The sequence below is a fragment of the Danio aesculapii genome, chromosome 23 (genome assembly GCF_903798145.1).
Source record: "Danio aesculapii chromosome 23, fDanAes4.1, whole genome shotgun sequence".
Lineage (NCBI taxonomy): Eukaryota > Metazoa > Chordata > Actinopteri > Cypriniformes > Danionidae > Danio > Danio aesculapii.
The window spans coordinates 29,908,316-29,935,383 of NC_079457.1; the positions used below are offsets into that span (position 1 = coordinate 29,908,316).

Here is a 27,068-nt window from a genome sequence, read left to right on the forward strand (position 1 = left end):
AAAACATCTTCAGATTCTTGAATAGTTAGAGTGAGTCTGTAATTCAAGTTATTAGAGCAAAAACATCTTCAGATTCTTGAATAGTTAGTGAGTCTGTAATTCAAGTTATTAGATCAAAAACATCTTCAGATTCTTGAATAGTTAGAGTGAGTCTGTAATTTAAGTTATGAGAGCAAAAACATCTTCAGATTCTTGAATAGTTAGAGTGAGTCTGTAATTTAAGTTATGAGAGCAAAAACATCTTCAGATTCTTGAATAGTTAGTGAGTCTGTAATTCAAGTTAGAGCAAAAACATCTTCAGATTCTTGAATAGTTAGAGTGAGTCTGTAATTCAAGTTATTAGAGCAAAAACATCTTCAGATTCTTGAATAGTTAGAGTGAGTCTGTAATTTAAGTTATGAGAGCAAAAACATCTTCAGATTCTTGAATAGTTAGAGTGAGTCTGTAATTCAAGTTATGAGAGCAAAAACATCTTCAGATTCTTGAATAGAGTGAGTCTGTAATTCAAGTTATGAGAGCAAAAACATCTTCAGATTCTTGAATAGTTAGAGTGAGTCTGTAATTTAAGTTATGAGAGCAAAAACATCTTCAGATTCTTGAATAGTTAGAGTGAGTCTGTAATTCAAGTTATGAGAGCAAAAACATCTTCAGATTCTTGAATAGAGTGAGTCTGTAATTCAAGTTATGAGAGCAAAAACATCTTCAGATTCTTGAATAGTTAGAGTGAGTCTGTAATTCAAGTTATGAGAACAAAAATATCTTCAGATTCTTGAATAGTTAGAGTGAGTCTGTAATTCAAGTTATGAGAACAAAAACATCTTCAGATTCTTGAATAGTTAGAGTGAGTCTGTAATTCAAGTTAGAGCAAAAACATCTTCAGATTCTAGAATAGTTAGAGTGAGTCTGTAATTCAAGTTATGAGAGCAAAAACATCTTCAGATTCTTGAATAGTTAGAGTGAGTCTGTAATTCAAGTTATGAGAACAAAAATATCTTCAGATTCTAGAATAGTTAGTGAGTCTGTAATTCAAGTTATTAGATCAAAAACATCTTCAGATTCTTGAATAGTTAGAGTGAGTCTGTAATTTAAGTTATGAGAGCAAAAACATCTTCAGATTCTTGAATAGTTAGAGTGAGTCTGTAATTCAAGTTATGAGAGCAAAAACATCTTCAGATTCTTGAATAGTTAGAGTGAGTCTGTAATTCAAGTAATTAGATCAAAAACATCTTCAGATTCTTGAATAGTTAGAGTGAGTCTGTAGTTTAAGTTATGAGAGCAAAAACATCTTCAGATTCTTGAATAGTTAGAGTGAGTCTGTAATTCAAGTTAGAGCAAAAACATCTTCAGATTCTTGAATAGTTAGAGTGAGTCTGTAATTCAAGTTATGAGAACAAAAACATCTTCAGATTCTTGAATAGTTAGAGTGAGTCTGTAATTCAAGTTATGAGAACAAAAATATCTTCAGATTCTTGAATAGTTAGAGTGAGTCTGTAATTCAAGTTATTAGAGCAAAAACATCTTCAGATTCTTGAATAGAGTGAGTCTGTAATTCAAGTTATGAGAACAAAAATATCTTCAGATTCTAGAATAGTTAGTGAGTCTGTAATTCAAGTTATTAGATCAAAAACATCTTCAGATTCTTGAATAGTTAGAGTGAGTCTGTAATTCAAGTTAGAGCAAAAACATCTTCAGATTCTAGAATAGTTAGTGAGTCTGTAATTCAAGTTATTAGAGCAAAAACATCTTCAGATTCTTGAATAGAGTGAGTCTGTAATTCAAGTTATTAGATCAAAAACATCTTCAGATTCTTGAATAGAGTAAGTCTGTAATTCAAGTTATGAGAGCAAAAACATCTTCAGATTCTTGAATAGTTAGAGTGAGTCTGTAATTCAAGTTATTAGAGCAAAAACATCTTCAGATTCTTGAATAGTTAGTGAGTCTGTAATTCAAGTTATTAGATCAAAAACATCTTCAGATTCTTGAATAGTTAGAGTGAGTCTGTAATTCAAGTTATTAGATCAAAAACATCTTCAGATTCTTGAATAGTTAGAGTGAGTCTGTAATTCAAGTTAGAGCAAAAACATCTTCAGATTCTAGAATGGTTAGAGTGAGTCTGTAATTCAAGTTAGAGCAAAAACATCTTCAGATTCTAGAATAGTTAGTGAGTCTGTAATTCAAGTTATTAGATCAAAAACATCTTCAGATTCTTGAATAGTTAGAGTGAGTCTGTAATTTAAGTTATGAGAGCAAAAACATCTTCAGATTCTTGAATAGTTAGAGTGAGTCTGTAATTTAAGTTATGAGAGCAAAAACATCTTCAGATTCTAGAATAGTTAGTGAGTCTGTAATTCAAGTTATGAGAGCAAAAACATCTTCAGATTCTTGAATAGTTAGAGTGAGTCTGTAATTCAAGTTATTAGAGCAAAAACATCTTCAGATTCTTGAATAGTTAGTGAGTCTGTAATTCAAGTTATTAGATCAAAAACATCTTCAGATTCTTGAATAGTTAGAGTGAGTCTGTAATTTAAGTTATGAGAGCAAAAACATCTTCAGATTCTTGAATAGTTAGAGTGAGTCTGTAATTTAAGTTATGAGAGCAAAAACATCTTCAGATTCTTGAATAGTTAGTGAGTCTGTAATTCAAGTTAGAGCAAAAACATCTTCAGATTCTTGAATAGTTAGAGTGAGTCTGTAATTCAAGTTATTAGAGCAAAAACATCTTCAGATTCTTGAATAGTTAGAGTGAGTCTGTAATTTAAGTTATGAGAGCAAAAACATCTTCAGATTCTTGAATAGTTAGAGTGAGTCTGTAATTCAAGTTATGAGAGCAAAAACATCTTCAGATTCTTGAATAGAGTGAGTCTGTAATTCAAGTTATGAGAGCAAAAACATCTTCAGATTCTTGAATAGTTAGAGTGAGTCTGTAATTTAAGTTATGAGAGCAAAAACATCTTCAGATTCTTGAATAGTTAGAGTGAGTCTGTAATTCAAGTTATGAGAGCAAAAACATCTTCAGATTCTTGAATAGAGTGAGTCTGTAATTCAAGTTATGAGAGCAAAAACATCTTCAGATTCTTGAATAGTTAGAGTGAGTCTGTAATTCAAGTTATGAGAACAAAAATATCTTCAGATTCTTGAATAGTTAGAGTGAGTCTGTAATTCAAGTTATGAGAACAAAAACATCTTCAGATTCTTGAATAGTTAGAGTGAGTCTGTAATTCAAGTTAGAGCAAAAACATCTTCAGATTCTAGAATAGTTAGAGTGAGTCTGTAATTCAAGTTATGAGAGCAAAAACATCTTCAGATTCTTGAATAGTTAGAGTGAGTCTGTAATTCAAGTTATGAGAACAAAAATATCTTCAGATTCTAGAATAGTTAGTGAGTCTGTAATTCAAGTTATTAGATCAAAAACATCTTCAGATTCCTGAATAGTTAGAGTGAGTCTGTAATTTAAGTTATGAGAGCAAAAACATCTTCAGATTCTTGAATAGTTAGAGTGAGTCTGTAATTCAAGTTATGAGAGCAAAAACATCTTCAGATTCTTGAATAGTTAGTGAGTCTGTAATTCAAGTTATTAGATCAAAAACATCTTCAGATTCTTGAATAGTTAGAGTGAGTCTGTAATTTAAGTTATGAGAGCAAAAACATCTTCAGATTCTTGAATAGTTAGAGTGAGTCTGTAATTCAAGTTAGAGCAAAAACATCTTCAGATTCTTGAATAGTTAGAGTGAGTCTGTAATTCAAGTTATGAGAACAAAAACATCTTCAGATTCTTGAATAGTTAGAGTGAGTCTGTAATTCAAGTTATGAGAACAAAAATATCTTCAGATTCTTGAATAGTTAGAGTGAGTCTGTAATTCAAGTTATTAGAGCAAAAACATCTTCAGATTCTTGAATAGAGTGAGTCTGTAATTCAAGTTATGAGAACAAAATATCTTCAGATTCTAGAATAGTTAGTGAGTCTGTAATTCAAGTTATTAGATCAAAAACATCTTCAGATTCTTGAATAGTTAGAGTGAGTCTGTAATTCAAGTTAGAGCAAAAACATCTTCAGATTCTAGAATAGTTAGTGAGTCTGTAATTCAAGTTATTAGAGCAAAAACATCTTCAGATTCTTGAATAGAGTGAGTCTGTAATTCAAGTTATTAGATCAAAAACATCTTCAGATTCTTGAATAGAGTGAGTCTGTAATTCAAGTTATGAGAGCAAAAACATCTTCAGATTCTTGAATAGTTAGAGTGAGTCTGTAATTCAAGTTATTAGAGCAAAAACATCTTCAGATTCTTGAATAGTTAGTGAGTCTGTAATTCAAGTTATTAGATCAAAAACATCTTCAGATTCTTGAATAGTTAGAGTGAGTCTGTAATTTAAGTTATGAGAGCAAAAACATCTTCAGATTCTTGAATAGTTAGAGTGAGTCTGTAATTCAAGTTATTAGAGCAAAAACATCTTCAGATTCTTGAATAGTTAGTGAGTCTGTAATTCAAGTTATTAGATCAAAAACATCTTCAGATTCTTGAATAGTTAGAGTGAGTCTGTAATTTAAGTTATGAGAGCAAAAACATCTTCAGATTCTTGAATAGTTAGAGTGAGTCTGTAATTCAAGTTATGAGAGCAAAAACATCTTCAGATTCTTGAATAGAGTGAGTCTGTAATTCAAGTTATGAGAGCAAAAACATCTTCAGATTCTTGAATAGTTAGAGTGAGTCTGTAATTCAAGTTATGAGAACAAAAATATCTTCAGATTCTTGAATAGTTAGAGTGAGTCTGTAATTCAAGTTATGAGAACAAAAACATCTTCAGATTCTTGAATAGTTAGAGTGAGTCTGTAATTCAAGTTAGAGCAAAAACATCTTCAGATTCTAGAATAGTTAGAGTGAGTCTGTAATTCAAGTTATGAGAGCAAAAACATCTTCAGATTCTTGAATAGTTAGAGTGAGTCTGTAATTCAAGTTATGAGAACAAAAATATCTTCAGATTCTAGAATAGTTAGAGTGAGTCTGTAATTCAAGTTAGAGCAAAAACATCTTCAGATTCTAGAATGGTTAGAGTGAGTCTGTAATTCAAGTTAGAGCAAAAACATCTTCAGATTCTAGAATAGTTAGTGAGTCTGTAATTCAAGTTATTAGATCAAAAACATCTTCAGATTCTTGAATAGTTAGAGTGAGTCTGTAATTTAAGTTATGAGAGCAAAAACATCTTCAGATTCTTGAATAGTTAGAGTGAGTCTGTAATTCAAGTTATTAGAGCAAAAACATCTTCAGATTCTTGAATAGTTAGTGAGTCTGTAATTCAAGTTATTAGATCAAAAACATCTTCAGATTCTTGAATAGTTAGAGTGAGTCTGTAATTTAAGTTATGAGAGCAAAAACATCTTCAGATTCTTGAATAGTTAGAGTGAGTCTGTAATTCAAGTTAGAGCAAAAACATCTTCAGATTCTTGAATAGTTAGAGTGAGTCTGTAATTCAAGTTATGAGAACAAAAACATCTTCAGATTCTTGAATAGTTAGAGTGAGTCTGTAATTCAAGTTATGAGAACAAAAATATCTTCAGATTCTTGAATAGTTAGAGTGAGTCTGTAATTCAAGTTATGAGAACAAAAACATCTTCAGATTTTTGAATAGTTAGAGTGAGTCTGTAATTCAAGTTATTAGAGCAAAAACATCTTCAGATTCTTGAATAGAGTGAGTCTGTAATTCAAGTTATTAGATCAAAAACATCTTCAGATTCTTGAATAGAGTGAGTCTGTAATTCAAGTTATGAGAGCAAAAACATCTTCAGATTCTTGAATAGTTAGTGAGTCTGTAATTCAAGTTATTAGATCAAAAACATCTTCAGATTCTTGAATAGTTAGAGTGAGTCTGTAATTTAAGTTATGAGAGCAAAAACATCTTCAGATTCTTGAATAGTTAGAGTGAGTCTGTAATTCAAGTTATGAGAGCAAAAACATCTTCAGATTCTTGAATAGAGTGAGTCTGTAATTCAAGTTATGAGAGCAAAAACATCTTCAGATTCTTGAATAGTTAGAGTGAGTCTGTAATTCAAGTTAGAGCAAAACCATCTTCAGATTCTTGAATAGTTAGAGTGAGTCTGTAATTCAAGTTATGAGAACAAAAATATCTTCAGATTCTTGAATAGTTAGAGTGAGTCTGTAATTCAAGTTATGAGAACAAAAATATCTTCAGATTCTTGAATAGTTAGAGTGAGTCTGTAATTCAAGTTAGAGCAAAAACATCTTCAGATTCTAGAATATTTAGAGTGAGTCTGTAATTCAAGTTATGAGAGCAAAAACATCTTCAGATTCTTGAATAGTTAGAGTGAGTCTGTAATTCAAGTTATGAGAACAAAAATATCTTCAGATTCTAGAATAGTTAGTGAGTCTGTAATTCAAGTTATTAGATCAAAAACATCTTCAGATTCTTGAATAGTTAGAGTGAGTCTGTAATTCAAGTTAGAGCAAAAACATCTTCAGATTCTAGAATGGTTAGAGTGAGTCTGTAATTCAAGTTAGAGCAAAAACATCTTCAGATTCTAGAATGGTTAGAGTGAGTCTGTAATTCAAGTTAGAGCAAAAACATCTTCAGATTCTAGAATAGTTAGTGAGTCTGTAATTCAAGTTATTAGATCAAAAACATCTTCAGATTCTTGAATAGTTAGAGTGAGTCTGTAATTTAAGTTATGAGAGCAAAAACATCTTCAGATTCTTGAATAGTTAGAGTGAATCTGTAATTCAAGTTATTAGATCAAAAACATCTTCAGATTCTTGAATAGAGTGAGTCTGTAATTCAAGTTATGAGAGCAAAAACATCTTCAGATTCTTGAATAGTTAGAGTGAGTCTGTAATTCAAGTTATTAGATCAAAAACATCTTCAGATTCTTGAATAGTTAGAGTGAGTCTGTAATTTAAGTTATGAGAGCAAAAACATCTTCAGATTCTTGAATAGTTAGAGTGAGTCTGTAATTCAAGTTAGAGCAAAAACATCTTCAGATTCTTGAATAGTTAGAGTGAGTCTGTAATTCAAGTTATGAGAACAAAAATATCTTCAGATTCTTGAATAGTTAGAGTGAGTCTGTAATTCAAGTTATGAGAACAAAAATATCTTCAGATTCTAGAATAGTTAGTGAGTCTGTAATTCAAGTTATTAGATCAAAAACATCTTCAGATTCTTGAATAGTTAGAGTGAGTCTGTAATTCAAGTTAGAGCAAAAACATCTTCAGATTCTAGAATGGTTAGAGTGAGTCTGTAATTCAAGTTAGAGCAAAAACATCTTCAGATTCTAGAATAGTTAGTGAGTCTGTAATTCAAGTTATTAGATCAAAAACATCTTCAGATTCTTGAATAGTTAGAGTGAGTCTGTAATTTAAGTTATGAGAGCAAAAACATCTTCAGATTCTTGAATAGTTAGAGTGAGTCTGTAATTCAAGTTATTAGATCAAAAACATCTTCAGATTCTTGAATAGAGTGAGTCTGTAATTCAAGTTATGAGAGCAAAAACATCTTCAGATTCTTGAATAGTTAGAGTGAGTCTGTAATTCAAGTTATTAGAGCAAAAACATCTTCAGATTCTTGAATAGTTAGAGTGAGTCTGTAATTCAAGTTATTAGATCAAAAACATCTTCAGATTCTTGAATAGTTAGAGTGAGTCTGTAATTTAAGTTATGAGAGCAAAAACATCTTCAGATTCTTGAATAGTTAGAGTGAGTCTGTAATTTAAGTTATGAGAGCAAAAACATCTTCAGATTCTTGAATAGTTAGAGTGAGTCTGTAATTCAAGTTAGAGCAAAAACATCTTCAGATTCTTGAATAGTTAGAGTGAGTCTGTAATTCAAGTTATGAGAACAAAAATATCTTCAGATTCTTGAATAGTTAGAGTGAGTCTGTAATTCAAGTTATGAGAACAAAAACATCTTCAGATTTTTGAATAGTTAGAGTGAGTCTGTAATTCAAGTTATTAGAGCAAAAACATCTTCAGATTCTTGAATAGTTAGAGTGAGTCTGTAATTCAAGTTATGAGAACAAAAATATCTTCAGATTCTAGAATAGTTAGTGAGTCTGTAATTCAAGTTATTAGATCAAAAACATCTTCAGATTCTTGAATAGTTAGAGTGAGTCTGTAATTCAAGTTAGAGCAAAAACATCTTCAGATTCTAGAATAGTTAGTGAGTCTGTAATTCAAGTTATGAGAGCAAAAACATCTTCAGATTCTTGAATAGAGTGAGTCTGTAATTCAAGTTAGAGCAAAAACATCTTCAGATTCTAGAATAGTTAGAGTGAGTCTGTAATTCAAGTTATTAGAGCAAAAACATCTTCAGATTCTAGAATAGTTAGAGTGAGTCTGTAATTCAAGTTATTAGAGCAAAACATCACACGTCTTCAAATTCTAGTGTACTGTTAGAATGACTAATTCAAGTTATTAGAGCAAAAACATCTTCAGATTCTTGAATAGTTAGAGTGAGTCTGTAATTCAAGTTATGAGAACAAAAACATCTTCAGATTTTTGAATAGTTAGAGTGAGTCTGTAATTCAAGTTATTAGAGCAAAAACATCTTCAGATTCTTGAATAGAGTGAGTCTGTAATTCAAGTTATGAGAACAAAAATATCTTCAGATTCTAGAATAGTTAGTGAGTCTGTAATTCAAGTTATTAGATCAAAAACATCTTCAGATTCTTGAATAGTTAGAGTGAGTCTGTAATTCAAGTTAGAGCAAAAACATCTTCAGATTCTAGAATGGTTAGAGTGAGTCTGTAATTCAAGTTAGAGCAAAAACATCTTCAGATTCTAGAATAGTTAGTGAGTCTGTAATTCAAGTTATTAGATCAAAAACATCTTCAGATTCTTGAATAGTTAGAGTGAGTCTGTAATTTAAGTTATGAGAGCAAAAACATCTTCAGATTCTTGAATAGTTAGAGTGAGTCTGTAATTCAAGTTATTAGAGCAAAAACATCTTCAGATTCTTGAATAGTTAGTGAGTCTGTAATTCAAGTTATTAGATCAAAAACATCTTCAGATTCTTGAATAGTTAGAGTGAGTCTGTAATTTAAGTTATGAGAGCAAAAACATCTTCAGATTCTTGAATAGTTAGAGTGAGTCTGTAATTTAAGTTATGAGAGCAAAAACATCTTCAGATTCTTGAATAGTTAGAGTGAGTCTGTAATTCAAGTTAGAGCAAAAACATCTTCAGATTCTTGAATAGTTAGAGTGAGTCTGTAATTCAAGTTATGAGAACAAAAATATCTTCAGATTCTTGAATAGTTAGAGTGAGTCTGTAATTCAAGTTATGAGAACAAAAACATCTTCAGATTCTTGAATAGTTAGAGTGAGTCTGTAATTCAAGTTAGAGCAAAAACATCTTCAGATTCTTGAATAGTTAGAGTGAGTCTGTAATTCAAGTTATGAGAACAAAAATATCTTCAGATTCTTGAATAGTTAGAGTGAGTCTGTAATTCAAGTTATGAGAGCAAAAACATCTTCAGATTCTTGAATAGAGTGAGTCTGTAATTCAAGTTATGAGAGCAAAAACATCTTCAGATTCTAGAATAGTTAGAGTGAGTCTGTAATTCAAGTTATTAGAGCAAAAACATCTTCAGATTCTTGAATAGAGTGAGTCTGTAATTCAAGTTATTAGAGCAAAAACATCTTCAGATTCTAGAATAGTTAGAGTGAGTCTGTAATTCAAGTTATTAGAGCAAAACATCACACGTCTTCAAATTCTAGTGTACTGTTAGAATGACTAATTCAAGTTATTAGAGCAAAAACATCTTCAGATTCTAGAATATTGTTAGACTGAGTCTGTAATTCAAGTTATTAGAGCAAACAAACACATATTTAGATTCTACAAAACAATTGGAACAACCGTAATTCAAGTTATTAGAGAAAAAACACATGTTTTATCTATTCTAGTATACAGTTAAAATGAGTCTGTGTTTCAAGTTATTAGAGCAAAAAACAACTTTCAGTTCCATCTACTCCAGAAAACAGTTGGAAAGAGTCTTTAATTCAGGTTATAAGAGCAAAAAAATCTTCAGATTCTGTCTATTCTAGAATATAGTTATGAGTCAGTCTGTAATTCAAGATATAACAAGAACACATCTTCAGATTCTAGAATAAAGTTAATATAAGTCTGTAATTCAGCTTTTAAAGCAGAAAACATCCTTAGATTCTGCGTAATATAGAATGCAGTTAGAATGACTGTAATTCAAGTTATTAGAGCAAAAACTTTATCTTCAGATTGTATCTATTCTATAATACATTTAGAATAAGTTTGTAATTCAAGATATTTGTTGAAATGTATTAAATATAAAATTATTGTTCATAAAAGCTTATTTATTATTAGTTATTTATTAAAAATAAAAAACCTGAACAATCACATGTACATGAGTATTCACAGCCTTTGCTCAATACTTTGTTGATGCGCTTTTGGCAGCAATTACAGCCTCAAGTCTTTTTGAATATGATGCCACAAACTTGGCACACCTGTCTTTGGGAATTTTTGCCCATTCCTCTTTGCAGTACCTCTCAAGCTCTATCAGGTGGGATGGGAAGCGACGGCCATTTTCAGATCTCTCCAGAGATGTTCAATAGGATTTGGTCTGGGCTCTGGCTTTGCCACTCAAGGACATTCACAGAGTTGTTGTGAAGCCACTCCGTTGATATTTTGGTGGTGTGCTTTGAGTCATTGTCCTGCTGGAAGATGAACCGTCACCCCAGTCTGAGGTCAAGAGCACTCTGAAGCAGGTTTTCATTCAGGATGTCTCTGTACTGTGCTGCATTTATATTTCCCTCTATCCTGACTAGTCTTCCAGTTCCTGCTGCTGAAAAACATCCCCACAGCATGATGCTGCCACCACCATGCTTTACTGTAGAGATGGTATTAGCCTGGTGATGAGGGGAGTGTCTTCCGTCTGGCCACTCTACCATACAGGCCTGATTGGTGGATTGCTGCACAGACGGTTGTCCTTCTGTAAGGTTCTCCTCTCTCCACAGAAGAACGCTGGAGCTCAGACAGAGTGACCATCCGGTTTTTGATCACCTCCCTGACAAAGGCCCTTCTCCCGCTAACACTCAGCTTAGATGGCCGGCCAGCTCTAGGAAGAGTCCTGGTGGTTCCAAACATCTTCCACTTACGGCCGCTGTGCTCATTGGAACTTTCAGAGCAGCAGAAATTTTTCTGTAACCTTCCCCAGCCTTGTGCCTCGAGACAATCCTGTCTCGGAGGTCTATATACAATTCCTTTGTCTTCATGCTTGGTTTGTGCTTTGACATGCACTGTCAACCCTGCAACCTAATATAGACAGGTGTAAGCCTTTTCAAATCATGTCCAATCGACTGAATTTTCCACAGGTGAACTCCAATGAAGCTGCTGAAACATCTCAAGAATTATCAGTGGAAACAGAATGTACCTGAGCTCAATTTAGAGCTTCACAGCAAAGCCTGTGAATACTTATGTACATGTGATTTTTCAGGTTTTTATTTTTAATAAATTTGCAACAATTTCAAAATATCTTTTTTTACATTGTCATTATGGGGTATTGTGTGTAGAATTGTGAGGAATAAAATGAATTTAATCCATTTTGGAATGAGGCTGTCACATAAAAAATTTAGAATAAGTGAATATTATGAATATTTTCCGGATGCACTGTATATACTGTAGCTGTTTGCTGTGCAGGATTTAAGTTTATACTGTAATTTTATTTAACAAACTTGTAATTGATTCAGTGTGCAAGGTACTATTTATTTTATAGATAATAGATAAATAATGATATATGTGTTTTCAAACCAATCCAGAACATTGTAAATGTAGTTTCAGCTTTAGTAGTTTTAGATTCAAGGTTAATAAAGATCAATAAATACCACTTTGACTCTGATGTGGACTTTTGTGCACAGAACTGGTTTCGAGCCTCCGCCAACGAGATGGCCAACAACAAGAAGAAAGAACCCGAGAGCAACGGCTTACAGAAGGACATGAAAAACGCAGTGCCTGGGAAGAGAAGGGGACGAAAACCCAAAGAGCACCACCTGCTGACCACAAGCTCATTTCCATTAGAGACTCAGAGCTTCACTTCAGATCCAGCTCCAGTTCCACCAGAGATCCAGACCCCCCCATCCCCAGAGACCCAAACCCCTGCACCAGAACCCGACACCAACACCCCAACACCACCCCCTGTCCCGCTGCACACCGCGAGTCCAGCCCAAGCCAGAGACACACAGCACCCTATAAAGAAAAGAGGAAAAACTAGGAAAGAGTAACACAGCATTCACCACCAGAAGGGAAGATTTCCCAACTCCACCTGGATGCAGATGAAAAAAACGTTGTTTGATTTGGTCACAGAAAGGAAGAACGAGCGGCTGAACGAACAGAAATGATTGGATTTCACACTGATCTTTGGGTTTTTTAAGCTGAGTATATACATTGTGTGTGTGTGTGTGTGTGTGTGTGTGTGTGTGTGTGTGTGTGTGTGTGTGTGTGTGTGTGTGTGTGTGTGCTGATATACTAGTACTCCTGTTGAGTTTTCATTCCATTTTTATTGTTCAGTCGCATAAGTTCTTCACTCTAACTAAGGGGCAGTTAACATATAAGCTCTCAATATGTGTGTGTGTATATATACAGCAATAGGACAAAATGATAAAATTATTTGAAAATTCTCAGTTTTTATAGGTTTACAATTTATATTTATGTGCAGTGTTGGGAAAAGTTACTTTTAAAATTAAAATATTATAATCCTAAGCTTTTATTTACATAAAAATAAAACATATTTTGTGTGACAAGGTGGCTCACTGTTGCTTCACAGCAAGGTTGCTGGTTCGAGTCCCAGCTGGGCCAGTTGGCATTTCTGTGGAGTTTGCATCTTCTCCCAAAGACATGTAGTATAAGTGAATTGGGTAAGCTAAATTGTCCGTAGTGTGTGTTTGAATGAGTGTGTATGGGTGTGTCCCAGTGCTGGTTTGCAGCTTGAAGGGCATCCGCTGCATTAAACCTATGCTGGAGTGGTTGACGATTCATTTTGCTTTGGCGACCTTCGAAGACTAAGCCAAAAGAAAATGAATGAATGAGTAAAACATATTTTTCCTTAAAAAGTAACTGAGCAACACATTTAGTTACCTTTTCTTAAAATAGGCCACTCAAGATTGTAATTAATTAATTTTAAAAGTATGGGTAAAATATACATAAACATAAAAATAGAAATTTCGACCGAATTTGATATAGAAATGGTGACATTTGGAGCTTTTTTTCAGGAAATTTTTGTGATTGACAAAAAGTTGCCATGGTTTCAGACATGTTTATATGAATTTTAAGAGCACACAATAGAAGTTTTAAATTCAGAAGAGTATAGCGTTCAATATATGGTGGACAAACCTTGATTTTCAATGATAGTAAATTAAAACATTTCTTATTCTGACCAAATGTCATTAAGAAATGCTCTAAATGAAGAAAAAAATTTTCATCAGACCTTTTTTAAAATAAAACTAATATTAACATCTTACAAAAAAAATCCAGCAAATATCTACACTGTAAAACCTAATAGGTTGAGATAACTCAAATCATTTGATGAAACCGATTGCAACAAACCATTTAAGTTCAAAAACTAATCCTAATGAGTACTGTGAACTTAATCCATTTGAGTAAACGAAACAACTAATCTATTTGAGTACTTTGAACTTACTTCATTTAATTTGAAGTAATTAAGTATTTAGTCATCTTCAACACTGAGTTCAAAACTCTTCAAATGAGTAGAATTAACTTTCAGTCAATTTTGAGTTAACTACACTCATTTCATCTGATGAAGTTGACTGTTGGGGTTTTACAGTGTAGTAATATATCTAGTAAATCCAGTAATTCTCCAGAAACTGAGAATTTTCAAGGGGTCTCTTATTTTTATTTTTTATATAGTTTGTATATATATATATATATATATATATATATATATATATATATATATATATATATATATATATATATATATATATATATATATATATATATATATATATATATATATATACACAGGGGCGGACTGGACAGTATATTGAACATCATGCCACTTGAGCAATTGGTAGGTGAAGAGTGGGGGAGGTGGGAGTTGTGTTGTCAGGCCAGACTCCCGGTGCCAGGCCCAGATTGACCATCAAGCCACTGGGAAATGACCCAGTGCTTCCTATGGCTAGTCCAGCCCTGTATATATATATGCACACACACACATACTCATCAGTCTTCATGAAAGCTTTTTGTAGCAGAAGTTATGATATTTCTCCACAGTTTTCATATAGCTACAGTATGTCAACATGTCCGGTGGTTTTATGATTTCCTTTTTATCTATCAAACCCATTGAATTAGCATGGTGAGCTAATTTACTGCTAACATTTCACCACAGTTATACTCTGCTGCGTGTATACGTATATACATATATATATAATATCTATATAAGAATATATATTCAAAGCAATTCATCTTGGTCCATCGGTTTCAAACACGGTGCGTCAAAAAACATTGTTTTAGGATGTGTTTGGTCAGTGGCAGCTGAGTGAAGGGCTGGATTTAGATGGAGGGCTGTTGCTACTGTGCAAGAGTGTCGCTTACGTGCTTTGTGTCCTGTCTGTGAGGGGTCTGAAGCCCGTAGCCTCGTGCGAGTCATTTTCCGCGTACCTTTAGGCACTTTGCAGTAGTTTGTAGTTCGCTGCAGTTGACCTGGAGGTCTTTGTTAAAACTTCTGAATGCTTCGAAATTTGGTAGTGCTGTGTGCTTTTGATTTTTTTGTCTGATTTGTCTTGTTTTTATAAGATTAAGAGCTTGTGGTGCTTAACTTGAGGAATTAATGAATATGCAGTTCTGACTGGCTGGTGGAGAGTAAAAAATACAGTACGGGTCAAATGTTTGGAAACATGACGATTATTTGTATGTCTTCTGCCCACTGAGGTAGCATTTATTTAAAAGCAGTAATATTGTCAAGTGCATATATTTAAAATGTGATTAGTTCATGTATCAGCATTATTACGCCACTCTTCAGTGCCACATGATCCTTCTGAAATCATCCTAATCATTCTAAATATACTGTCAATCAGAGCTGCACAATATATTGTTTCAGCATCGAAATCGCAATGTGCACATCTGCAATAGTCACATCGCAAGACATACAATTTTCAATCTTAAATTGTTGACTAGGAGCTACAGAAATATTTAATAATAATTACTGTATTTATACAGAATCTATATGATTTTTGCAAAGGTTTTCTCACTTGGAATTTTTCTCTTGTTTCTAAGTGAAAACAAGATTATTTTACTCACCCTACTTATTTGATTATTTGACTTGTTTTGCTTTGTTAATTTTGACTTACTACTTTTAAAATTAAAAACAAAATAATATTGTTTCTTAATCATAGAATTTTTAGATATTTGGACTGGAAACGAGACGAAGCAAAGTAAGAAAAGCATGTTTTGCATTGTGATTATTTAATTTCTGTACTTTGACACTGTTAGATTCCCTGAAAAACCATCATACAGTGCTATTCAACTTGCAAAACTGTATTCATATCCCAATATTTATCACAGAAAAATAAAATATCGCAATATCAGATTTTTCCAATATTGTGCAGCCCTATTGTCAATGTAATTTAGCCATGCTGCCGCAGCAAAGTTCCTTGATTATTACGCCAGAATGAGAGTATAGTTCCTAGCCAGAAATTAACTGGCATTTTTATTGTCTGTCAGTCTTAGTATATGAAGTGACTACAGAAGAGTCCAGCTTTAAATAGGAAAATTATCAAAACTATCTGGTTAATTTTGAGCGAGATGCTAATGGTATAATCCGATTCCATGATCTATGCTAGGCTAAAAGTGCTCACATCAAACCCGGTGATAGGCTGAATGGATTCAAAAATAGTAACTTTAAAAAAGAGCTTTACGATACAGTATTTACAGAGAAAAAAAAATATTTTACAATTATTCATTCATTCATTTTCTTTTCTGCTAGTCCCTTTATTAATCTGGGGTCGCCACAGCGGAATGAACCGCCAACTTATCCAGTATATGTTTTACACACGGATACATTTCCAGCCGAAACCCATCACTGGGAAACATCCATACACACTCATTCACACACATACAGTACGGTCATTTTAGCATACCCAATTCACCTGTACCACATGTCTTTGGACTTGTGGGAAAACCCGAGCACCCGGAGGAAACCCATGCGAACACGCCAACTGACCTAGCCAAGGCTCGAATCAGCAACCCTGCGGCTGTGAGGTGAACGTGCTACGCACTGCGCCACCGCGCCACCCTTATATTTTACAATTTTATTGTATTTTTGATTAAATAACTGAAGCCTTAGTGACTTCATCCAAATGAACATGAACAAATCCCTGTGTTTCCAAATGTTTAACTGATGCTGTGTAGTATGTTGGCAGGAAACTAAATCGTCCAAAGCACAGGAATGCCCTTTGACATCTGTGATGTCGTCAATTCTTGCTTAAACTTAAGAGGTTAGCTTTTGTGTTAAAAAAAGCAAGACGCGAGGCTGCGAAATGAAAATATAACTGCAAGTTTAACTTGAGTGTTTAGACTAATATGTTGTGTGTGAGATGCTGGAAATGACATGCAGGGTCAAACACATCCGTCTAGTGCATGTTTACATAGAAAAAAGAACAATAAAAAAGCAGCTAAATGACACGAAACACTGAATTCTGTGTAAACTGCCCTTGTTGATGAATTCACACCAAATTCAAATTTACATTTTTATGTAAGTTGATTACATACTATGTTCATGGAAATATGATCACCTTAATCACATCTTTCGTGCTAGTTTAAAACATTCAACTCAAGCGCAATTCATGTTTGGTGTGAACCACAATGGCTTCTATAAATATGTAAAAGGATTGAAAAAACAAAAGACAAATAAGTGAATCTAACAAAATCTGTCATGTAACATTTTACATTCAAAACAGAGCCAACAAATATTATATATAGCTTTTTATTTATTTGTTTTTTTAAACATTATTTTCATTACAATTAACACATTTTTCTCTCAAATGTCATTACTGTAATACCAAAAAGGTTCAATCCCATTTTTGTTTCATTATAAATTGATACATTATTAAATGTATATTCTAAAACATTATTTTCATGATAATTAGCACAGTTTTCTCTTAATTGTCATTACCGTGATACAAAAAAAGGATTCAATTATACAATAATTATTTATTATTATTATTTTATTTAAATAATATAAAATGGGGGGGGGGTTGTAGCTTCGGTGTTGCCGCCTTTTTGTATATATTTTTGCACTTTTTGCTGTTTGGTTGAGCACCTGTTTAGAGTGTTTAAATCTTTAACCCCTGGAATAAATAAACAACCCATGGCAAGTTGTTAAAAATTATCAATTACACAGGAAAGTTTTGGCCCTGGCAACAACTGGTCTTATTGATAAGCTTCATTACAAGCTGTTACCTTACAGGTATTATTTGTTGTACTGCCCAAATAAATCATTGCAAATCAATTTTAAAACTGCATTACGGTAATGAGAATTTAAGAGATAAATGTGGGGACTCAATCAATCTAAAATTAGACATTGGATTTTATATACAAAAGTACAATTTTATCCTTTTCCAAAGATTTAAGGTGCCGTTTGTCCTCAGGCATTTTACTATTTATTTAATTTTGTTTTGTAAGATTCACTCATTAATGGGATAGTTCACCCAAAACTGAAAATTCTTTCATCGTTTGTGTGAGTTTCTTTTTTACAAATACAAAATATGTTAATTTTAAGAAGATATATTGAAAAATGTTGTAAACCGGTAACCATTGACTTCTATAGGGATTGTTTTTCCTACTAGGTCAATGTTTACAGATTTCTAACATTCTTCAAAATATCTTTTTTTTTTATTCAACGGAAAAAAGAACCCGTAAAGGCTTGGTACCACTTGAATGTTAGTACATTTTCATTTTTGGGTGAACCGTCCCTTTTTCTCTGTGTGTTGAACTGCGCTTAAGTGACTGTATGCAATAGTGTTTAGGCTGCACAGGCACATGAAGAGCACAATCAGACTGGTCACTGCAGTCTCTGAATCAGAAACAAATTGAACGATCCTGCACACACTGATTCCAAACCTGATGATCAAGGCCTGTTTGAGGGAGAAAAAAAATAACGCTGGCGTTGCACTTTAACCCTTCCTCCTCCGTCCCTCTTTATCTTGCACTTTCTGCAGGCACTGTCAGGCTTCCATTGTCCCAACTTTAAACGAGTGGTTCTGTGTTGTTAGATCAGTTTCCAACACGAATGCCTGACATACGATCCCCGAGATATGTGCAAGGGAAACCCATCCTCCATTCCCCAATTTAGAAAGCAAATCTATGTCAAATATGAGATGGAAATGACGTTTGAAGCCATAACGCTCCCCTTGAAGGAGACTGATGGAAGCAGTGTCTTTTTATCCTTCCTCAGTTTGTAAAAAAATATATATAGATTGAACAAAATATATATTTAATTTGCAACAGAAATGATGTATTCCAAAACCTTAATAAATCTAAACTGAGGTACTTGAAAACCATGATTTAATTGCCATAAAATTATTAGAATACAGGTCACAAAAAAGAGGATAAATTATTACAAAATATATTTATCTAATGAGAAAAAACTACAGAGTAAGCTTAAAGATGCATACCTTTATTTTATATTAATACTTGTGAATGTGATTTTAATCTCATGGTTGCTTATGAAAAGTAGGGTTTGGTTTGTTGTGGTTTTAAGCAAAAGGTGCTAGTAGCCAATCTACCTTAAAACAATGTTGCGCATGAAATTGTGAACAAGTTTGCCATCAATGTCTGCAATGCAATACTGTAGCAGATCTCACTTGAACTGTCCGAAGCGTGAACTAAACTTTTGTGGATTCTGAAATCTCCCCTTGCACTGTAAAAATGCTCTCACAAAACCTGTTAACAACATGATTAGATTTCAGCCCAAGATCAAAAGAAAAAAGCATTTGTAATGTAAATGTGTTTTTTTTTACAAATATTAATTGAATTCTTAATTATTTTAGTGATTAAATAATTACAATTAATTTAAAACATAAATAGCATAGCTTGTGCAAAATTTAAATCTATGTTTTAATACCATCTGCTTTTTCATTCTTTTTTGTTCTGAACATGTTTGTTTAGTTAAAAGCTTAAAGTACACATGAAATCAAATTTGATCAATTTGTTGATTTTGTTGGCTCAGATTGCTAGTTTTGTGATGTGTCTGTGTAATTAAGAAAAAAGAAAAAAGTGTGCCCTTGTAACCTAAAAATTAAATCTGATAATGCACGTCCTGTTTGTTTTCAGCTAAATTCTCAGATTAGGTCTGTATGAGATATTGGGTGTGGTTAACATATTTAACTATGCCCCTCCAACTGTCAGTTTTTAAAGCGCTATGACAAACAAACAGAAATGGTAAGGAGGAGGTGTCTGTTTGAGGCTGATCACACAGAACACGCTTTTTGCATTGAGAGTTGCTTTTTTTGAATGATTTACTACCAGCTGCAAGCATTTTGCGCGCTACGTATGCGCCCTGCTCCCCTCGCATTTTAACTGCTTGCTGTGCCTTGCGTTTTTGCCGTTGTGCGCTAGCAGTTGAAAAAAGTGCTCTGAGCGGAAAAAAGTGTTACGTCAAGCACATCTTTTTCATTCTCCAATCAATTGAAAGCAGAGGCAGGGTTTATGTTGAGGTGACAGCAGCGTTTGCATTGTCAAGATGACTACTGAGACTTTTGAAGATAGAGGACATAGCTATATAACTTTAACACTCGTGCACAACACGCTGCTGATTCAGTCGTTGCCTAATGACATAAAAAGCACACCACACTTCTTTTTTCTTGTTAACAAAAAGGCATTACGACGCACCTCTCGTTTTTGGAACGGAAAAGCACGTTCGGTGTGATCGGCCCTTTAGGGCCTTAACTCTCCCCAAACCCTTTTCCCGGTCTTTCTGAATGAGATGCCTACCTTATTACATCCAATCAGCTCACAGAATAAAAAAAGAAACAAAAGAAGCCACGCCCACTTAAAATCTATGTGAAACAGAAGTTTATGAAACTTTTATTTTAGTATGTTTATGTACTCAACAGAATGTTAAGTATGGAGCTGGGCTTTCTTTTTGTGCATCATTCGCTTATAGCAAACTAACGGTAGAAGGGGCGTGGTTAAGAATATTGTGGCTGATGATACACAGGGCAAGGTTTTGGGCAATGTTGCTGGGCAACTTTGGTAAATGATCCCATAAATGGGCAACTAGGTGAGACACGGGGTAACTAATTAGGGCAATGGGTTGCAGATACAATATTTTTGCCCATTCTTAATAGAAAAGCAAGCAAGCAACATTGCTTTGCAACAACATTGCTCAAAAAATTACCCTGTGTGTCATCAGCATGAAGCTGTAAAACTGACATCAACAAAGGACCATCACTCCAAACAGAAATTTGATTGAAGATTACCAAAACCTTTTTTTAATTAACAAAAATATATTACATTTCAATTATAATTGCCTTCAAGTTTAATATTTCATTTGATTTTATGGTAAAATACATCTCTGACATGTTCACGGGTTTATTGTAATTCAAAGTTTCATGTCCTCTTGAAGGATTGCGATAGAGGCAACCAATGTACCTTGCGAGTTGCCAGGCTGAAACAAAAACAGAAGCTCAGCATTACTTTCCTTATATATTGTGTTCAATGGAATCACTGAACTGGGATATTAGTGCTTGTCTCCACGAAAGCGACTACTTTAACATAGACAAGCGTCGTGCTTTGACTTTCGCCCTGTAGAATGTATCTCAATGAAGATCTAGTTGTCAACCTATATTTCTCGGTAAACAAGAAGAAAGATGGCGTGTAGTTTCCGCTAGGATTATTGTGCGTGGCTTCAATTACCCGTCTTCCTAGATTATGTGGCGCACACATATGCAGACGTTATACGATCACGACTGATTTCTTTTCGAAATATTACAGCAATAGCTCGCACTTCCGCAACCTTAAATATGATTTCCAAAGCTTGGTGCGAACTGTATTCGCTTTCTTTTGCTTGTTTGCTTCTTTCTTTGTGACATAGTTGCTTTAAACTATTTGAATATGACCCTGCGCTTTTCTATACAGGTCAAAGTACATGTTGAAAATGTCAAAAACGCTATACAGTGTGTGTGTGTGTGAGCGAGAGAGTGTGTGTGCGTAGGTGTGTATTTCTGTATTTAGTGCACTTGTAATCCCATGAAATAGGCTTGAATATGGAGTGTCGGTAGAGATTTTTGGTGAATTTGATTGTGTGCTGTGGAATTTTGTACTAAAGGGGGTCTGTAGAAAGTGGCGCCCCCTGCCAGTTTTTAAAAATCATTCTTTTCATTACTTCAACTTCTGTGTGAAGTAAGGATTTCTGACGTCCTGATGGAGAATTTCCTCAAAAACGTTTACAAGAAAATGTCATTGAGATTGATCTGAAGTGAGTGGGATGGGATGGGTACATCAGTACTCGCTGATTAATTCGAGGTACAAAAGGATGGTCCAAAAATGAGTTGATTTTATTCAGATGCTCTAGAGGAACTGTTCAATGTATTACTACTTAGCAAGTAATGACAGTAATGGACAAAATGATCTTTTATTTCTTTAAAGTTTTTACCTAGGTTGACAAGAATTCCAAATCTAAACTATTATTCTCTCTCTTCTTCCCCTGGTGTATTAACTGTGCATTAATACCCCTCAAATAATTAATAAAATGTTGACAAATAATCTTAATGACTGGATTGTTTTATGTTTTTACTCATTAATTCATTCATTTATTGTCTTCCACTTTTCCGGGGGTTGGATCAAGGGGGCAGCAGTCTCAGGAGAGAACCCCAGACTTCTCTCTCCCCAGACACTTCCTCCAGCTCCTCCGGAAGGATCCCGAGGTGTTTCCAGGGCAGCCAAGAGACAGTCCCTGCAGCATGTCATGGGTCTTCCCCAAGGCCCCCTCCCAGTGGGACATGCCTGGAAAACCTCCCTAGGTAGGCATCCAGGAGGCATCCGAAACAAATACCCGAGCCACTTCAGCAGGCTTCTCTCGATGTGGAGGTGCAGCGACTCTACTCCACACTTATCTCGGGTGACAGATCTCCTCAACCTTTCAATGAGGCTGCACCCTACCTGCCTGCGAAGGAAACTCATTTCAGCCACTTGTATCTTGTCCCTTCTGTCATGACCCAAAGCTCATGACCATAGGTGAGAGTAGGAATGTAGATTGACCGGTAAATTGAGAGCTATGCCTTTCAACTCAGCTCCTTCTTTATAGTGCTGCTGCACTGACCCACCTGTCAATCTCACGTTCCATCTTTCCCTTACTCATGACCAAAACCTCAAGATACCTGAACTCCTCCACCTGGGGTAAGGACTTTCCTCCAGTTTTATGTTTTTAATTGGTTTACTGTCACCACAAAAGCAATAAAGATAATTGAGCAACAAATGAATGGATAAATTAATTATTGATTAATCAAACAAATATCATAGCATTATTAAATAATTTATTTTGTATGTTTTTTATATTTATTATATTTTTCTTTATGAGCAGCCTTGCGGAATAAAAGTGTTTAATTTAAAAAGTTTAAATTGACACCAAATTTTTCTTTTTTATTTCTTCAAGCCTATATTAGCACCATGTTTTGGTGTGTTTTATTAGGATTAGCATGAATTACTTGCCTACGCCGGTGGCTTCCATGTGGTAACGTTATATAATACTGTACAGTGCCTATAACTGTACCTACAAATATACATTACAATTTCCATTCTGGGATTTGTAGTTCCTCTCTGACGGAGAACGGTGAGGTCATATGAAACATAAAACTACACATCCCAGCAGCATTAGCCTAGCCTAAAGTCGCAACAGCTGATTGTCAAATAGGAAATTAACAATGTCTGCCGTGTGCGGAGACGGAAGAGATTCAGCGATGGAGTGCGGAGAAAAATCATCTGCTCGGTGCACAAGGTACGTTTGAAGAGCTTTTCTGCCTTGACACGGAGTTATTGATTACATGCTGTCTCGTTTGCGTGTTTATATAGTGAGCACACTTTATCGTGATTATGAGCACGAGCGCAGTGACCTGTCGTGTGCGCGCTGTATGGAAGTCAATGTGAGTCTCGCGTGCTTCTGGGACTCCGCAGCACCCACATGTTGATTAGAAATTGATGGTGATATTTAAAGCATCTCACAAAATGACGAGATGTGTGGGTATTTGTCTTGGTAAGATTATAGTTTTTAAATCCTGTCCCCGTTTTCTCTTATTGAGCCAATAAGTATTGCACGGTATCTTGCCTTTATAATTTAAATACGTTATCTGACTTATTTAAGTTCCTTAATGTAAGGTAATGTGCGTTTCTGTTCACTTTTAATGCTGTACTTCAGCACTACTCTAGTGTGTGACATTGAAGCACATGGTGATGATCTCAACAGTGGCTCATGTTTGCATATACAGAAGTGTCTGTTATTTTTTAGCCACACCCCATTAAAATGTGATTTGAATTCACTCAGGCCTACCAATATCTTTAATTCAACCCTAAAGACATGTTTAGCTGACATGTTGTCACTTTGCAATTGATAAAACCACCAAAAACAATGAAGTAACTTGCACAGTAAGTTGTACATTTTTACACAACACATATAGCCAGGTTGGTTTCATTAGACATGTTTGAGTGATGTTGTGAAGTAACATACACACTAAATTTCAACAAAAAGTATAGTACATGGCTGTATAGTTATAGTCAAGGCGTCGCTGTAACTTTGTTATGGTTTCTAGTGATGAAGCTGCTGTAATAATCACTCCTCGGCTCTGCAGTGCCGCTGTCCGCCGCTAGAGGGCGCTCATGTTTTTTCTGAGATCAGTAGCCAGCTGCTGCTGAGAATCTGCTCCATATTTGTGAGCTGACATGTACAGGATTGAAGGATGTCTTGACATTTGAGAGTGAAATGTAACAGGAGAAAAAAGGGTTTAGTATGTTATTATCAGAACCTGAAGATTCATTCAGTACCTACTCTTTACTGTATAGGTGCACCATTGATGCATTTGGTTATTTGTTTATTTATATAATAAATAGCACATGTCAGTACAGATATTTTATAATAATACAAAATATTTTTATTCCTAAAATCTGCTTTTTATTTATCAAAGTATAATGAAAAATTCCCAACAGTAATAATAATAATAATAAATATTATTATAATAAATGTTTCTTGGTCATCATTCAGCTTCGACGTCAAATAAAAATTGTGGTAATTTTCTTACATTTAATATTATTTAATATATTGTATGTTCACATTTATATGTTTCTATTGTAAAAATATTTAATGTATTGTAAAATATTTCAATACTCTATTTTAGAAAATCCAGATTTGAGGGCTGTCAGACACTTTGTTCAAAGATGAAAAAAAAAATCCCTAAACATTTGAATTGCAGCCAGTATAATACTATATATATATATATATATATATATATATATATATATATATATATTTATAATACATACAGCAAATTACTAATTTTTTTCTACTGATGATTAAAAAGTTCAAAAGAACTGTAGGGCTGCAACTAGGGATTATTTTAATAATCGATTAATCTGTCTATTATTTTTTTCAATTAATCAATGAATCAGATTTTTTTTAAAAAGAAAAGCATTCATTTCCAACCCTTTATTCAAAAACAGAACTAACATCTTTAGAAAGTGCACAAACATGTCCTTGAACATGCCTGAGCTGTTATAATAATATAATAATAATAATAATAATAATAATAATAATAATAAAAAAAAAAAAATAATAATACCTTAGTAGTTTTGTCCTGTTTTCAATGTAAATATCTAAAAAATAAATCAAGATACAGACTAGACACATGTAGTAGCATAAGAAATTATGTCTTGTTTTCTGAAAAACACCTCAAAATTAAGCGATTGTTTGCTTAAAACAAGCTAAATTATTTGCCAATGAGGTAAGAAAAATTATCTTCCTGAGATATAATCTCAAACAGAAGTTTTAAGCATCACTTAATTTTCTCATGCCATTTTTCTTGTCTTTTATTGATTTAAGATTTTTTAGATATTTGCGCTGGAAACGAGATGAAATTACTAAGTAAGAAAAGCCTTTTTTGCAGTGGAGCTATACATGACAACAGATGGAAAAATGGATGATGCAAAAAAGGCGGGAGAATAAAAACGTGTCTTTAGTCTTGCAATGCAAAGTAACTCTACCACCACTGCATTACTTCTGTTATTAACCCTTTCACTGGTGAGTTTAAAAGATGCTATCTGAACCCTGGGAGTGGGTTTTATTATGCGATCATTATTTTAGAATGTTCACCCTTAATGTTTCTGTGGCGACGCATCATGTTTGTCATGTGACACACCGCTGTATGACAGATGTATCCCTTTTATTATGCTTTTCCATTTTAATGCAAATTATTCACACGCTTCAGTGTTTTTTGTTGTTCAAAAGACGCAGAAATGATTTTGATCCTGATTTATAATGTGAGATGGGCATCACCATGTTTACTGCGGCTGCGTGCATGCCTCATTCATAAAAGCAAAACACGAAGGATTCAGCATGTAAATTCATTAGTTACTTTGTTACTTTCACTACGTGATATGAATAATACACATCGGCAAATTATATTTCAATGGACTGTTAGACTTTCATAGACTTTCTTGTGTGTTTTACAAACTTTAAATGAATTGTTTTACTTGTGTGTATTTACATGTCTAAAACATAAAATAAGCATTGGGTGGTTAAAAACACTGCTTAATTGTGATAATATGATACGTCTTTTTCTGGCTCAGTGCCAGTGCTTGTCCCTAGGGCCCGTGTTTACTTGTTATCCAGATTGACATTTCAAATTCAAATTACAATTAATGATTACTTGAGACAATTAATTATTCTTAAATGCCAAGTTCCCCTTAAAAAATGGAGTGTTTTTTAGGTGAAGTCTGAGAGCTCCCTCATCCTCCATCGAGACTTTCAAAGTCCAGAAAAGGAACCAAAAAAAGTCATCCAATGTAATTTCAGAGGTTCAACTGTAATCATACAATGCTCCAAAAACACTTTTGTAAGCCTCTCCCACATCAGATCATGGTGTGTGTTTACTACTGGATATATACTTCGTACTGCCACATACACATTTACTGTTGCCCGCAGGTAACATACTCTGCCCTGATGAGGAAGACATTGGCAACACTGGTTTTTACATCTGTTTTGGTGCACAAAAGCGCTCGTATGATTACAGTTAGATCCACTGAAGTCACATGGAATGTTTTAACATTTTTTTTTGGTTGATTTTCTGGAGTATGAACATCTCGTGACCATTGTCTATGGAGGAGAAGGGAGCTCTCGGATTTCATCGAAAATATCTAAATTTGTGCTTCAGGCTTTTAATTTTTTGGTGAACAAACCCTTTAAATAAAGTGATAATATTTTTGACACTATTTGTATTACTTTTACTATTATAAGTTGTTAACTACTTTTACACAGAATTAGAGATTTTAGTGACTGTCAACACATCCACATGTAATGTTTATTACAAATAGATGAACGGGATAGTTCACCAAAAAACTAAAATGTACACACTATTTAGTCAGTCACCCTCAAGTGGTTCCAAACATTTGAGTTTCTTTATTCTGAATGATTGATTATGAAGAAAGCCTTTCACAGCAGGAGAAGCAAATACTATAAAAGTCAATAGTTACAGGTTTCCAACATTCTTCAAAACATCTTTTGTTTTCAACAGAACGTCAAACAGGTTTTGAACAAGCAGATGAAGGGTTAGTGATTTTTGGGCGAAATGTCACTTTAAAGTTGCATTACACTCTTTTTTTTATCATTTAGTACACTCCAAAAGTATTTAGGCCTAACAAGTAAGATCTATGTATTCTGATTGCATTTTACAATTGGATTACATTTAATATAATTGAACTAGTAAACTTTATGTGATAGATATTTGTTAGTTAAACATAAATCAAACAAACAAATAGAACAAGATTTATGTAATAATATCAATAAATCCAATGCATTTTAAATTCTTCTTATTAATCCAT

General features: G+C 33.7%; 2 protein-coding genes across 4 annotated transcripts in view; both read left to right on the top strand.

Moving 5' to 3' along the window:
• The window catches only part of znf512b (zinc finger protein 512B), a 155,859-nt gene extending 141,998 nt beyond the window's left edge, over positions 1-13,861 (top strand). For both annotated transcript variants that reach the window (XM_056449437.1, XM_056449438.1), the window contains one exon: positions 11,888-13,861. In XM_056449437.1, coding sequence (XP_056305412.1) covers positions 11,888-12,250 — 363 coding nt within the window. In that variant the 3' untranslated portion in view covers positions 12,251-13,861. The remainder of the gene's footprint in view (positions 1-11,887) is intronic.
• Positions 13,862-22,871: 9,010 nt separating this feature from the next.
• uckl1b (uridine-cytidine kinase 1-like 1b) overlaps positions 22,872-27,068 on the top strand; it is a 76,444-nt gene continuing 72,247 nt past the window's right edge. For both annotated transcript variants that reach the window (XM_056449801.1, XM_056449800.1), the window contains exon 1: positions 22,872-22,980. In XM_056449801.1, the coding sequence (XP_056305776.1) occupies positions 22,907-22,980 (74 nt within the window). In that variant the 5' untranslated portion in view covers positions 22,872-22,906. The remainder of the gene's footprint in view (positions 22,981-27,068) is intronic.